The sequence below is a fragment of the Staurois parvus genome, unplaced genomic scaffold (genome assembly GCF_062004578.1).
Source record: "Staurois parvus isolate SC_StPar_1 unplaced genomic scaffold, SC_StPar_1.0 ptg000101l, whole genome shotgun sequence".
Classification (NCBI taxonomy): Eukaryota; Metazoa; Chordata; class Amphibia; order Anura; family Ranidae; genus Staurois; species Staurois parvus.
In genome coordinates this window covers 1803557-1818490 of record NW_028317897.1, presented here as the reverse complement: position 1 = coordinate 1818490, position 14934 = coordinate 1803557, and the positions used below count along the sequence as shown (strand labels likewise).

At 43.2% G+C, this 14934-nt stretch overlaps 1 protein-coding gene across 1 annotated transcript in view; it reads left to right on the top strand.

Annotated features, from left to right (window-relative positions):
* The window catches only part of LOC149467787 (dihydrofolate reductase-like), a 111123-nt gene that overhangs the window by 63959 nt on the left and 32230 nt on the right, over positions 1 to 14934 (top strand). Inside the window, exons 3-5 of the mRNA XM_089671207.1 lie at positions 3029 to 3078; positions 3859 to 3964; positions 12165 to 12291. Coding sequence (XP_089527333.1) covers positions 3029 to 3078; positions 3859 to 3964; positions 12165 to 12291 — 283 coding nt within the window. The remainder of the gene's footprint in view (positions 1 to 3028; positions 3079 to 3858; positions 3965 to 12164; positions 12292 to 14934) is intronic.

Here is a 14934-nt window from a genome sequence, read left to right as displayed (position 1 = left end):
CCTGGGTTCACATATGTGCTGGCCGGTTTTGACAGCGCGATTTCAGCCCTGTCCGCTGCGACTTTGTTCAGCAGTTCAGGTGTGATTCCAATGTGAATTGTTAATGTGTATGACATTGGAAATCACGCTTCAATCGGGCTGCAAATTGTACCTGATTTTTTTTTATATCGCACAGTGGCTGGCCTGCTCTGTAGAAAAGCCTGCTCAGTTCAAAACTCATCCAATTTGCATATATGTGAACTGGATCTGAAGGTAAACCCACATTTTATCTTAAAGTGGCACTCCAGACAAACTCCTAAGCTAACCCTATTGCTTAAAGTGGAAGTAAAGTCTATTTTTTATGTTTTACCTACAGGTAAGCCTTCAATATGGCTTACCTGTAGGTACTGTAAATAACTCCTAAACGTGCATCGGAGATATTTACTTTAGCAGAGCCGATGATGTCACCAGCACATGCACACTGTGCTTTCAATGGATGGCGTGTCATCCATTGAGAGAGCTGTGCCGTGGCTGAGACTCTAGTGCACATGGGCGGGTGTGACATCATTGCGGCTCCTCCTGTCAGTTGGGCAGCAATAAGAACTTGGTGCAAGCTCCCAATTTCTGTTTTCTGAGACACAGACAGAGATACAGCCATATGGTGTATACAGACAGACATACAGCACCTTCTGTACAGTGTGATCATCATCATGATAATGACAATCACATAAGCACAGTGAGATGATTCCTCTTAGTTCTTATTTACACTTGTATTTGAGGGACATCAAAAATGTGCATCTTTTACCGACCCCCAACAAATCCCCATTAACTGCAAAAGCACTGCTACTGTAGTATGGCATTAGTGGCAGGGTGTTGTTTAAACCCATCCCCCCACCCCCCTTCCCGTACTATGGTGGCAGTGCCTCCACAGCATAATGGAGAGTGGTTGGGGGATGGTAAAAGTGCAAATAGGAACTAACAGGAAGCATCTCAGTGTGTGGAAATCTGACAGGCTGACTGTAAGGTAGAAATGATCCAATAGCTGTGCAGCCTCCAGATCGCTTCCACACTCCCCATGTGCATTGCCATGGTTCCCAGGCCTCACGGACTTATCAGCGGACCTTGGACCTCCATGGTGGGTGCCACCAGTACGAGGGAGGGATATCAGTGAACATCTGTTCACTGATCCCGCCTTCCTGTTAATGACCCAGAAGCAACTTTTAAAACGTCACTTCTGGGTGCCGGTGTCACTGCCCCCAGATAGGATTGGATGATGTTAGCTGTAGATGAAGCCAATCCGTGAAGCAGAGGTATCCAGCCAATGAGATACAGCGCAAGCCGTGCTGTGCACAATATCACTTCCTCCCAGCTCCCCAGTCAGTCTCCACACAGAGCTCACGTTGGCAAGGATTAGCTTCGTGTGGAGTTTTATTATGAAGGGTTTTTTTTTTGGGGGGGGGGGGGAGTGCAAGTATCTGGTCTTGCCTAGGGTGCAAAATAGTCTAGCACCGACCCTGGTCTTACCCCACATATGGTTTAAAAACTACAGTCAAGCAACCATAACTGAAAAATGTGCATGTAATTTAACAGATGGGAATGAGGATTTTGCAGAGAGAAGTAATAGAAATCAGACAGATACTGTATGTCTAGTCCACTAAAAGTATGGGCTGAGTCATTTCTCTTGCCAGATATTACATTCAGCAACTGAGACAGCCATGGCTGTCTGAATACCCAACAATGATATCTGATAGGATGCTGACAGTTTTCCATATGGTTTCAGATGATTTTTAAATAAATTTTTGTTAAACCAGGTGAGACCAATGGGGCCACTCATGGCTTGGATTTTGACTTGTTCAGCAGGAATTCAAGGACATTTGAGCTGTGTTTTAAGTAAAACCATCAATTGTATATATTACCAAACTTGTCACTGGGAACACTGAAGGTGGAGATATATGTACAATATACTAAGCAGAAGACATCCAGCAGTGGATTATATTAAGGGTAGAATGGATGGCTGTCTGGGGCCCCAGAAGCCATTGTGGCCCATGGGGACTCTTAAAAAATGTAACAGAATCAGCAATGGCAGCAATCAATCTCCATAGACATCTAGGAGACCATCTCCAGAGGTAAGTCCCAATAAAGTCCATGGAGATCTACTGTGTAGGCATGGCCAGGGTAAAGATTTTACAGAAGGCTTCAAAAACTGTGGTGATTCGCAGTCATGGGAGAGCAACAAGCAACATGCCAACAAGAATAAAGCTGGCCATACATGCTGAGTTTTTTTGGAAAATTTTCCAACCTGTCTGTAGGCAGGTGCAGTCTACTTTCTCCACTGAAGGTGGCACTCAACCACAGCAACATAACAGAGGGAGAGGCAGTGAAGAGGAACAATGTTCCTCTATGGTTTCCTGGGTCACTTGCGAAGCTTTCCAGTTGGATTCTGCTACCCCATGTGACTCTGGTGTCCATCTTGGGCCAGGCAGAGTCTATTTAAAACTCTGGCTACTGGGTTTGGTGCGCATTTTTTGCAAGTGGGTAGCATAGGGACAGTTCACCTACCTATCAGGGAAAGGGAATACCGATAAGATGAGTAGGGACAGGATAGGGACACGCTATCCTTCCCCCCATTTGGGTGCAGATCAGCCAAGCCACATTCCTCCCTCTGAGACAGAAGCTGTCAGCATATCCAAAACTTGCTCCATTCCACATTGCTGCTACAAACTGTGAGTGTTCGGTGTTGGGTGCCTTTCTGCCAGGCTGTTTGTCAAGTTGAACTATAATACAAGTTTTGTTTCTGCAGCTGGACTCTGTGTATTTACTACTTCCACACAACGCTGCACCTTCCCACATGTCCCTTTGACAGAAGTCAATTAAATGATTGACTTCTGCTTAACGGAGACAGCCACACACTGATCGAAGTTCAGCCAGTCCCTGCATAAGCAGCCAAAATAACGATCAATATATGGCTAGCATTACTGTATGTTGTCTGATACTGTATTGGTCCTTTAAAATACTGAATATTTCTAACTGAAGATGTGTTTTTTTCCAGGAATGAATTTAAGTATATGTTAAACAAATTAACAACAGTAGAACAGCCAGGTAAGACATCAAATATTCAATGAAAACAAATGAAATTGTTCTCCTTAGCAGTGAATTATGTATGTTAATGTATATCAGTGGTCTCCAAATTGCAGCCCAGGGGGCCAGATGTGGCCCTTTGCTTGCTTTTATCCGGCCCTTGGGCCCCGCACCATCAACAACAATAGAGCATAGTTCCTGGCACTGACACCAACAATGGGGCACTATTCCTGCCGTTGATACCAATGATGGGGCACTATTCCTCTCATTGAAACCAAGGATGGGGCACTATTCCTTCCACTAACACCAAGGATGGGGCACTATTCCTCCCAAGGACACCAATGATGGAGCACTATTCCTCCCCCTAATACCAAAGAGGGGACACTGTTTGCTCCCACTAACACCAGGACATCTTCTACTTCTACTGGCTACAGTCCAGCCCCCCTAAAGTTTGAATGACAGTAAAATGACCTTTTGTTTAGAAATCTTGGAGACTCCTGGTGTACATATTCAGTGAAGGAGCATCAGCTTCTCCCCCCCCCCCATCACTGTTTCATGCTGATAAAAAGTACAGTAGTACTGACAAGCTAGGGGATCAGGGAGGATTTTTTCATCTGCTGGTGCAAATTGGATTATACTTCCTCTGGATCAACTGTAGGTATAGGATTGTATAAAAACATTTTTTCCTTTTATTGGTTGAAGTAGATGGACTTATGTCTTCTTTCAACCAAACTAACAATATAACCTTTCATCTTACAGATCTGGTATTTCGTATAACAATGCCTATGTATTTGTCTATAGGAAAGAAAAATCTGCTTGTCTGGGGCCGAAAGTCTTTTGAGTCATTTGATGAGAACTTATTACCTCTGGCAAACAGTGTTATAGTCCTCTTGACCAGGAAACTGAGGTAATGGGATTTCTGGGACCACAGGTAGAGACAAGAATAAAGGAAATATTACAATAAATATGTAGCGCTCACCCCCCTAAAGGGCCCGCTGTTTTGTTCCCAAGGTTCTTTCCTCAGCAGATGCACTAGCAGCTAGGCACACAGTCTTAGTCACTTCTCCAGCTCAATGATCAGTCTAGGGCAGGGGGATTGAATTAAAATTCACAGAGGTTCAGACAGTATAACTATCTTCCAGCAAGTGTCCAAATCGCATTTCCGTGCAATGACTCAGATCCTTCACATCAGTCTCCTCTGTTTTTAGGCTAAGTTTACATGTCTGTGGCTGGGGAACATGTGCAAAATCACATCCGCTCCCGACTCATAGAGAAATGCGCTGCACAGATGTGTGAGGGTGTCATGAATTCTTAAAGGCACCCCCACACATACGGCACATTTTCATGCTGACCTAACCACATGGTGCTGAAGCACCATGCAGCTTGATGCAGTGCAATTGCAAAAAAGGGTCGGGACTTCTTACCCTCTCTTTCACGTGGGTAGGGCAGCCCAATAAAATGAATGGGCTGCCCTACCTGTGACATGCGCATGCAACACACTAGCACAGATCTGAATGGAGCCTTATATCACAATCCTGTTCTTACATCAGCATCCTCAGTCTCCTCATCACATTATAGTCACTCCCCTTCACATCAAAATACCTTCCTTCACATTACTGTCCTCAGCTCTCCCCCTCACATTACTGTCCTTAGCCCCCCTTATATTACTTTCTTCAGCCCCCCACCTACATTCCTGTCCTCAGCCCCCCCCCCCCCCGACATTATTGTCCTCATCCTCTCATTTTTGTCCTCAGATCCCCCTTACATTACTGTCTTTAGCCCCCCAATTACAGCCTCCATTACATTACTGTCCTCAGCCCCACTCACATTACCATCCTTAGCCCCACATTACTGTCCTCAGCTCCCCCCTATTACTGCCCTCCGTGATTAATGTCCTCTGTCCTTTAGCCCCCATTACTGTCCTGACCATCCTCAGTCCCCCCTTCACCTCATAGTCACTCTCCTTTACATCAAAATACCTCCCTTCACATTTTTGTCCTCAGCCTCTCCTTACATTACTGTCCTCAGCTCCCCCCAACCCCATTTTTGTCCTCAGCCCCCCCTCCTTACATTACTGTCCTCAGCCCCTCCTCACATTGCTGTCCTTTCCCCCCCCTACATTATTGTCCTCAGCCCCCCCTCGCATTATCATCCTTAGCCCCCCATCACTGTCCACAGCTCCCCCCATTACTGCCCCCAGTGACCCTATTAATGTCTTCAGACTCCCATTACTGTCCTGAGCCCCCCATTACTGTCTTCAGCGACCCCATTAATGTCCTCAGCCCTACATTACTGCCCCAAGCCCCCCATCACTGTCATGAGTTCCCCCCTTAACTATCCTGAGCCCCCAATTACTGTTCTCAGCCCTCATTACTGTCCTGAGCCACCCATTTCTGTCCTGAGCCACCCTTAAATGTCCTCAGTCCCCCCATCACTGTCCTGATAACACCCCCCTCACATTACTGTCCTTAGCCCCCCATTACTGTCCTCAGAAACCCCATTAATGTCCTCAGACCCCCTTCACATCCCCCCTTCCTGTCCTACATTACACAGACAGGGAGGAGGGCAGGAGGCACAGCAGGTTTGGAGAGAGGGCAGGAGCTGCAAGGTGGTGATTGGTTGCTAGGTCTTCCCTGCATCTTAGCAACCAATCACCTTCTTGTTAACTCGGGCAGCTTCTGCCCTCCATCCAGAGCTGTCCTGCCTCCTGCTGACAGCTCTGTGAGAATAAGAATGATAGCAGCGGCAATGACTGCTGTGGGCAGAATGGACCTAAATGGCGGGGCTACAGCGGTCCGGATAGGACATTGACTCGGTTTGGATCAGGACGATGGTTCACCATTTAGTGATGCCTAGTCTAAAGGTATTCTTTTTTGATGCTTTACTGAAAAAACTTGGATGGGTGCATCAAAAAATGGGCTGAGCTACACTGGGACACCAGTAGCAATGTTCACTTTTTAGTACAAGCTAATTTTGATGAAAGAGAGACAGCAGCAGCAGCACATAGTCATTGGGATCTCACACACTGGTCTGTACTCAAAAATGTCTTTGGATACTTGGATGCCTCCCTCCAATATCTGCCAGACATATCTCCTGTTAATTATTCAGACCAGATGCCCAAAATAAGTCCCTCAGTCAGCTCCAGCAGAGTTCAGTAGAATACCCCCCCCCCCCCAGCTAGCACAGCTGGGACCTTGTTGATCAAATTGAAGAAGCACAGCTTGGACTCTCCAGAAGTGAGCAGACCTTCAGGCTGGGTTTTCCTCCTCCTGGACAAGAACCCCTCAGCTCCAGGTTTCAGATGGTTTATGCTACCTCCCACACACCTACTGGGCACCCTTCCTCAGGGATTGGCTGAGTCCACAAAAATATTCACACTGTGCATTTGATTCTCCCAGCCCACTATCTTCCAGAACCATCCAGAAGGTGGGAAACTCAGAGCAGACCAAAGTGATCACAAGCAGCTCCACCTATCTAGGAGGGTGCTAGATATGAAATAAAGAGGAAAAGATAGAAAAAGATGAGAGAGCACACAAAACTTCAGGAATAGTTTAAACTGTAAAGCTATAGATATTATATATTACTACCAGCACTGGGATGTTCTGCACATCTGTGTATCAATACCCTACTGGGTATTAAACTATAAACTTTATATTATACAGCACTGTTCTGTTTAGTGCACTTATTTTACAGACCAAATGACTCACAAGAGATAATGTACAACTATAAATGCCACATATAAAAATCTGTCCATGTGCAAAAAGACAGTCTCTTAATCCTTCTTAATAATATAATTCAATGTGCCATCAAAGTGCTCTTTGTTGCTGTGCAACAAATCTCCAATCAAGGTGCTGTTTGTGATCTACCACCACCACCACCACACCAGAGAACTCACTAACTCAATATGACCCTCAACTACAGGTAAGTCATATAGCGCTTGTTCTACACAGGGAATCCACCAATAACGATAATCCTGGGACTTTCGCCTCTCATTAATGTTGGAATGCAATCTCAGATGGAGTATGTGAAAAATAAGGGAGATCCACTATAGTGTAAAACCAATTGACTCTATTAATAAATAAAATACCTAGATATTTCCCACTCACATTAAAAAGTGCTATACCTTGCACCAAGGATAAATTGCATGTTATATTAATTAAAAAAGTGCTGTATAATCCAAAATGTCCTTCACACCTACTACAGGGTGAATTACAAGTGTCACTTCCGGGTGTACTGTGTCTGATGACGTCACTTCCGGTTACATCTCAACGTGTTTCATCACACTGACGTTATCAAGAGGCATCAATGCGTTGGGTCGTGGAAGCGACGTCATCACACACATGGGCACTGCAGCACAATTGAGCTCTGTTATACAGGGACTGCAAGAAGCTGATACCAAGTAAAACAAAGCCTATGTTTAGTAAAAAAAAAAAAAAAACAGCTAAAAAGACATTACTTACTATCAGTGCAATGTGTCCCTTGTGCTGCTGGCTTCTGATTTAGTTTAAATCTTCCTCTCCTGATGCCCCCCTACCCTGCTTTCTTTTCATGTAACTGGGATTACCAGAGCCAAGACCTATCATACGCACTCATCGTAGGTCGCAACTATGCCTGCATTTTCCACTCACTTGTTCCATTCATAGAAGTCTATGAATGAAAAAAGATCTATGAATGGAGGAGACAGAACTTTCATTCATCTGCCCATCCTCCATTCATAGATCATTTTCCATTAGCTTCTATGAATGGATGAAATGGGTGGAAAGGTCAGGCATAGTCGCCACTCTTGATGAGTGCATATGACATGCCCCTTGCTCTATTAACCCCTGCCATTGCAGAAGATTACAAAAGCAGGAGTGGAAGAAGATGGACATTGGAGGCAGAAGATTTCAACTAAAGCAGGAGCCAGCAACACATGGGACACTTTGCATTGATAATAAGTAATGTCTCTGATTTTTTTTTTTGTTTTGTTTTTTGTTTTTTGTTTTTTTACTAAACTGAGGCTTTAACAATGTATTAATAAATATGGAACTGCTTTCATTTGTGTCTTTTATATCTAGCTGAAGTTTAGGTTTAAAGTGTATGTATAGGAAACTTTTGAGTTTGGAAAAGGATAGAGCAGGGATAAAACCCAAGTGAGTTTACTATTTGCTGTCTATGTCCTGCAGTTGTCCCTGCAACAGTCATTCTGGCACACAGACATCCTGGGGTCAGATTTGGATAGAAGTCAATTAAAGTATATCTTTAATTTTGGGATAGAGTAGGGAAGGGTTCAAACCCCTTTCACAATTTTCTTGTTGTATGTGTCCCTTTGGAGAGATTACTCTTCACTTCCTGTTGTGTAGAGAGAAAATCACAATAAATTGAATTTTGTTCTTCGATAGTCAGTCCCGGAAAAGATGTTCCCATTTACAATGTACTGTAGATCTCCCCTCTGTTCCTGTCGCAAGGATAAATGTAGAAGTTTGTATTTCCAATCATTTTCTGTCAACATGACAAGGAAGTGAGAAGAAATATATACAAACTAAATCTCAGTGGAGACACAGATAGCAATGAAAATCTAACAGGAGTGATAACCTCTCACCACTCTATATAAAATTAAAAACCGTGTTTACTTTTGGTGCTTTTTTTCATTTTATTTATTTAGTTACATTTTTTAAAATAATACCTTCTGTTTCCAGTACATGAGCACATGTGCACTAGAAGGCCCCCTGGGGCACGCAGCCATGTGATCCTGTGACACAGCGGATCATAGCGCTCAGGACCCAGCCACTGTGAGCAGCCAGAGTATCATGTGATGGCTATGTCTAATCATAGTGATCACATGATAACTTGAAAGCAAACTACAATGAATGGGTTTCATTCGTGACATTTTGCTTATGGTTGTGATTCTGCGATTGGTCACAAGTAATCGCATGGTATCTGGGCCAATCACAGCACCCTGCACCATATAATTACTTGTCACCAACTACAGCATCACAATAGTAAACACTAAGTCATGAATGAAATCCATTTATGACAGTTCATATGATTGCTTATAACAGTAATCATTGCTGTTGTAAGCAATCACAGTGCAAAAAGAAAAAAAAAATCCCTGATCACCTTCTCAGAGTAGTACAGTGACACTGAGCTTCTCTGATGATAGTATGTAAAAAAGTTGTAAAAAAAGAAAAAAAATTAAAAAAAAAGAAAAATATTGTAAAGAAACAGAAATAATGTTTAAAAAAATTAAATACAATATTATTAAAAAAAATAAAAAATTCCCACATACTGTCACCAGCCAGTATCTCTGACCACTGCCCCACCAGTCATATGATGACGCTGCAAAAAAATGTGAAATGTGGAAAAAAAAATTTTATTTAATTTCTTCATTTTCCAAAGAATTGTGGCAAAAAAGTACAACATCAAAAAACTTGCCATGCCTATTACTAAAATACGAGAAGGCCTGGCTCGCAGTCTCTGCTTTAATTCAGGTCAGGACTCTGTGCAGGCCAATCAAGTTCCTCCACCCCAAACTCGCTCATCCATGTCTTTATGGACCTTGCATTGTGCACTGGTGCCCAGTCATTTTGGAACAGGAAGGGGTCGTCCCCAAACTGTTCCCACAAAGTTGGGAGCATGAAATTGTCCAAAATATCAGGCAAGTACTGTTCTCCTGGCAACCGCCAAACCTAGACAGGTCCATCGGATTGGCAGACAGGGAAGCGTGATTCATCACTCCAGAGAACACATCTCTACTGCTCTAGAGTCCAGTGGCGGCGTGCTTTACACTACTGCATTCAACGCTTTGCATTGCACTTGGTGATGTAAGGCTTGGATGCTGCTGATCGGCCATGGAAACCCATTCCATGAAGCTCTCTATGCACTGTTGTTGTGCTAATCTGAAGGCCACATGAATTTTGGAGGTCTTTAGCTATTGACCCTATATATATATTCTGAAAGTTTGTACATACTATAACTTTCAAACAAACTGAACAATATACATTGATTTAGGTTATTTTTTACCAGTGACATGTAGCAAAATACATTTTGTCATAAATTTATGAAGAAAGTTTATTTATTTGCAAAATTTTAAAACAGAAATGACGAAAAACATGTATTCAGTGTTTTTTTTTTTCGTTATGTAGCAAAAAAAGAAAAACCCCAGTGGTGATCAAATATCACCAAAAGAAAGCTTGATTTGTGTGAAAAAAATTATGTAAATTTATTTTGGGTACAGCGTTGCACGACCAAGCAATGGCCAGTTTAAGTAGCGCAGTGCTGAATAGCATACAAAGGTCTGATCATGAAAGAGGTAAAACCTTCCAGAGGTCAAGTGGTTAACCGCTTCCATACCGGGCACTTTTACCCCCTTCCTGCCCAGGCCATTTTTCACTCTCACACTTTGAATGACAAATGCGCAGTTATACAACACTGTACCCCAACTAAAATGTTATCATTTTCTTCACACAACTAGAGCTTTCTTTTGGTGGTATTTAATCACCTCTGGGGTATTTGTTTTTTTGCTAAATTAACAAAAAAAGACCGAAAATGTTGAAAAAAAACATGTTTTTCTTTGTTTCTGTTATAAAAGTTTGCAAATAAATAATTGTTCTTCATAAATTTAGGCCAAGTTGTATTCTGCTACATGTCTTTGGTGAAAATAACCCAAATTAGGGTGTATTATTTAGTTTGTAGGAAAGTTATAGAGTTCACAAATTATGGGATATATCTGAATATTGATCAATCTTGAAGTACTGACGGCCAATCTAATTTCTTGAGGTCCAAGAATGTCAGAACAGTACAGATATCCCCCAAATTACCCCTTTTTGCAAAGTAGACAGTCCGACGTATTTCATAAGAGACATGGCGAGTTTTTTGAAGTTGTAATTTTTTTGTCTTAATTTTTCGGAAAATTTAAAAATTTAAAAAATTATTTTCACAATTTTTTTTTTCACATACTGTCACCAGTGCAGTACAGCGTCATCATATAACTGGCATGGCAGTGATCAGGGACGCTGACTAGTGACAGTACGAAAAAAAAAAATTTGATTTTTTTTTTCTATTTTTTATTACATTTTTTTCTCTTTTTTTAAGATTTTTTTCATATTTCACTATGACCAAAGTAGTATAATGTTACTATAGTAACATTGTACTACTTTGTGGAAGTGATCAATATTTTTTTTTTCTTTTACACAATTTGCTTATAGCAAAGAATTACTTTGCTATAAGCAAGTATTTAACTGAATGACATCGATTCATTTCAGGGTTTTTTTTTTTTTCGTGCTTAGCTGTGATTTGGCCATGGCTAATCACATGACACAGCTGGGCTGTGATTGGCCCAGCTTGTGCATGTGATTGCTGTGACCATTCACAGCTAGACACATGTATACAATGGATGGCATTAAAGGAAGCCATCCATTGTATACAACTGTCATGTGACCTGCTGTGATTGGTCACAGCAGGTCACATGGTACTGGAAACGGGGCCGGTACACGGCTGGTGACAGATTGCGCCGCAGAGCGGCCCTGTGGCCAGGCGCGCTGCACATGCCTGAAAGGACGCCATATGGCCTCCACCCGGAGGGACGAAGTGTTTTGCCGGCCACCTTTGTGCTATTGGCCGGCAACCGGTTAAAGACTGAAGTCAGTCTGGAAGAATGGGCATTCCTAGGCAGGCTACATTTGCATGCACATCGCTGTAGGTCACATCCACGTGTGATGCTGAGCCTCTATGACTGAACTCCAATGAATGAAAGGGGCGGGCCAAGGACAGTCAAGTTGGAGAGGAAAGAGCTAAGTGGTGCTGGACGTCCTCCAGTGAGGAAATGAGTTGCATCAGCTTCTAATACACACTGTGAGAAGCTCAGAGTGTGCAATGAAATCAGAGTTATTACAGGAGAAAAGCGGATACATTTGTGCAAGACTGAAGGGAAGACTGAATTTCAGCTTTAGATAATCATGAAGGTGTGCAGTTTATAGATGGATCTGTAGCATTTGACAAGTTAGAATTCTGATTAGGAAAGTCACTTTCCTACTTACACATCTATCTTATCACTCTTCTTCTAATAGAATTGACACGATACAAATCTGTTTTTTTTTTCAATATCTTCAATTATTTTTTACATCTAGTGACTTACCGAAGTATGTTCATTATATCTGCCGTGATGAAGCAGAAGTTTTGGAGCTCTTATCGATGCCTCCTCTGTCTGAAGAGATTGAGACCGTATGGGTGTTAGGAGGTGTAGAGTGTTACAAGGTAAGTGCTGTACACAGGGTGATGAACACTAGGGGAAGCTGTATTCTAACAAGATGGTGACAGTACTGGTGTTAGCTGAACCATAAAAAATCTGCACTTTAGATCAGGTTACTCAAACTTTGCAAAAGTTCAGGTCATCTCTAAAGCTAGGTTCATACTTAAGTAGGTTGTGGTTGATGCATTTTTCTGGTGAGATTTGCATTTTTTTCTCACACACGGTTTTGACACGTTTTTGACACGTTTTATGTTTTTTGGGATGTTCTAGGGGAAGGTGTATATCAGCATGCAGAAAATGCACCAAAAATGCATGTACATATATGTAAAATTGCATGCATTTTATGATGTGGTTTCATTGAATTCTATTACACGGAAAACACAATCTGCTGCGAGAAATAAAAGGAAATGCACTGCAAACCACATAAATGTGAACCTAGGCTAAAAGCACATTTACACCAGAGGATTTTTGTGTCTTGTAATGCGTTACATTAATCAGAGCTATAACAAACTGTACCTCAATGTATTAACAAAATGGTCCTGCTGTATATTTCTGCACCACAGTGCACATCAAAATGAATGGCGCTGTAACTCCTCAATACCCAGTGGGATACAGATGGCAAAAATTGAGCTTTATAGTTCTCCCTTACTCTAACCAAAATGACAAAAGCGTTTTGCTTTTAGTTCTACTTTAAAGCAGAACTTCAGGCAAAAACGTCTTTACATGTGTGAACGTGTGTAGAGAGAGTACAGGGATGGCACATGTGTGCAGAGAGAGTACAGCGATGGAACATGTGTGCAAAGAGAGTACAGCGATGGAACATGTGTGCAAAGAGAGTACAGGGATGGCACATGTGTGCAGAGAGAGTACAGCGATGGAGCATGTGTGCAGAGAGATTACAGGGATGGAACATGTGTGCAGAGAGAGTACAGAGATAGAACATGTGTGCAGAGAGAGTACAGGGATGGAACATGTGTGCAGAGAGAGTACAGCGATGGAACATGTGTGCAGAGAGAGCACAGCGATGGAACATGTGTGCAAAGAGAGCACAGCGATGAAACATGTGTGCAAAGAGAGTACAGCGATGGAACATGTGTGCAGAGAGAGCACAGCGATGGAACATGTGTGCAAAGAGAGCACAGTGATGGAACATGTGTGCAAAGAGAGTACAGGGATGGCACATGTGTGCAGAGAGAGTACAGCGATGGAACATGTGTGCAGAGAGATTACAGCGATGGAACGTGTGCAGAGAGAGCACAGCGATGGAACATGTGTGCAAAGAGAGCACAGCGATGGAACATGTGTGCAAAGAGAGTACATTGATGGAACATGTGTGCAGAGAGAGTACAGGGATGGAACCTGTGTGCAGAGAGAGTACAGGGATGGAACCTGTGTGCAGAGAGAGTACAGCGATGGAACATGTGTGCAAAGAGAGTACAGCGATGGAACCTGTGTGCAGAGAGAGTACAGTGATAGAACATGTGTGCAGAGAGTACAGGGATGGAACATGTGTGCAGGGAGAGTACAGGGATGGAACATGTGTGCAGAGAGATTACAGGGATGGAACATGTGTGCAGAGAGATTACAGGGTTGGAACATGTGTGCTGATAGTGCAGTGGTGGAACACCAGGTGTACAGTGGTGGTGGAATATGTGTGCAGGGAGGGTGCAGTGATGGTGGAACAGGGGCATTCTTTCCATTGACCACCAGTGAAAGGGGGACATTCTTCCCACTGACTACCGACATAAGGGGGCATTCTTCCTGCTGACCACTGATGTAGGAGGGGCATTCTTCCCACTTACCACCAACATTATCCCATTTACTGGCCACCGACATAAGGGGGACATTGTTCCTACTGACCACAACTGTAAGGTGGGCATTTTCTCACTGACTCCCAATGAACTAGTTTTAGTAAGGGTTACCCTAAGACCTAAAAATTATTTTAGGGGCTCCTGTGAGACTTGCCCTTATCTCCTGACCCTGTGACCCCACTGGAGGCAGACTTCCAGTTTCTGTGACCCCACTGGAGGAAGACTTCCTGTTTATGTGACACCACAGGAGGCTGCCTTCCCCTTGCTTCCTGTTTATGTGACCCCACTGGAAGGAGACTTCCTGTTTATGTGACCCCCCACTGGAAGGAAACTTCCTGTTTCTGTGACACCACTGGAGGGAGACTTCCTGTTTCTGTGACCCCACTGAAGGGAGAATTCACCTCACTTCCTGATTTTGTGACTCCACTGCAGAGAGACTTCCTGTTTATGTGACCCCGATGGAGGGAGACTTCATGTTTCTGTGACCCCCATTGGAAGGAGACTTTCTGCTTATGTGACACCACTGAAGGGAGGTTTCTCCTCACTTCTTGACCCTCTGACCCCACTTGAAGGAGATTTCCTATTTATGTGACCCCACTGGAGGGAGACTTCCCTTTGCTTCCTATTCCTGTAACACCATTGGAGGGAGACTTCCTATTTCTTTGACACCACTGGAGGGAGCCTTTCCCTTGCTTTGTGTTTCTGTGACACCTACGTAAGGAGTCTTCCCAACAATTCCTGTTTCTGTGACCCCACTGGAGGGGGACTTCCTGTTTCTGTGACCCCTCTGGAGGGAGACCTCTCCTCAATTCCTGACCCTGGCACAGGAACAGCCAT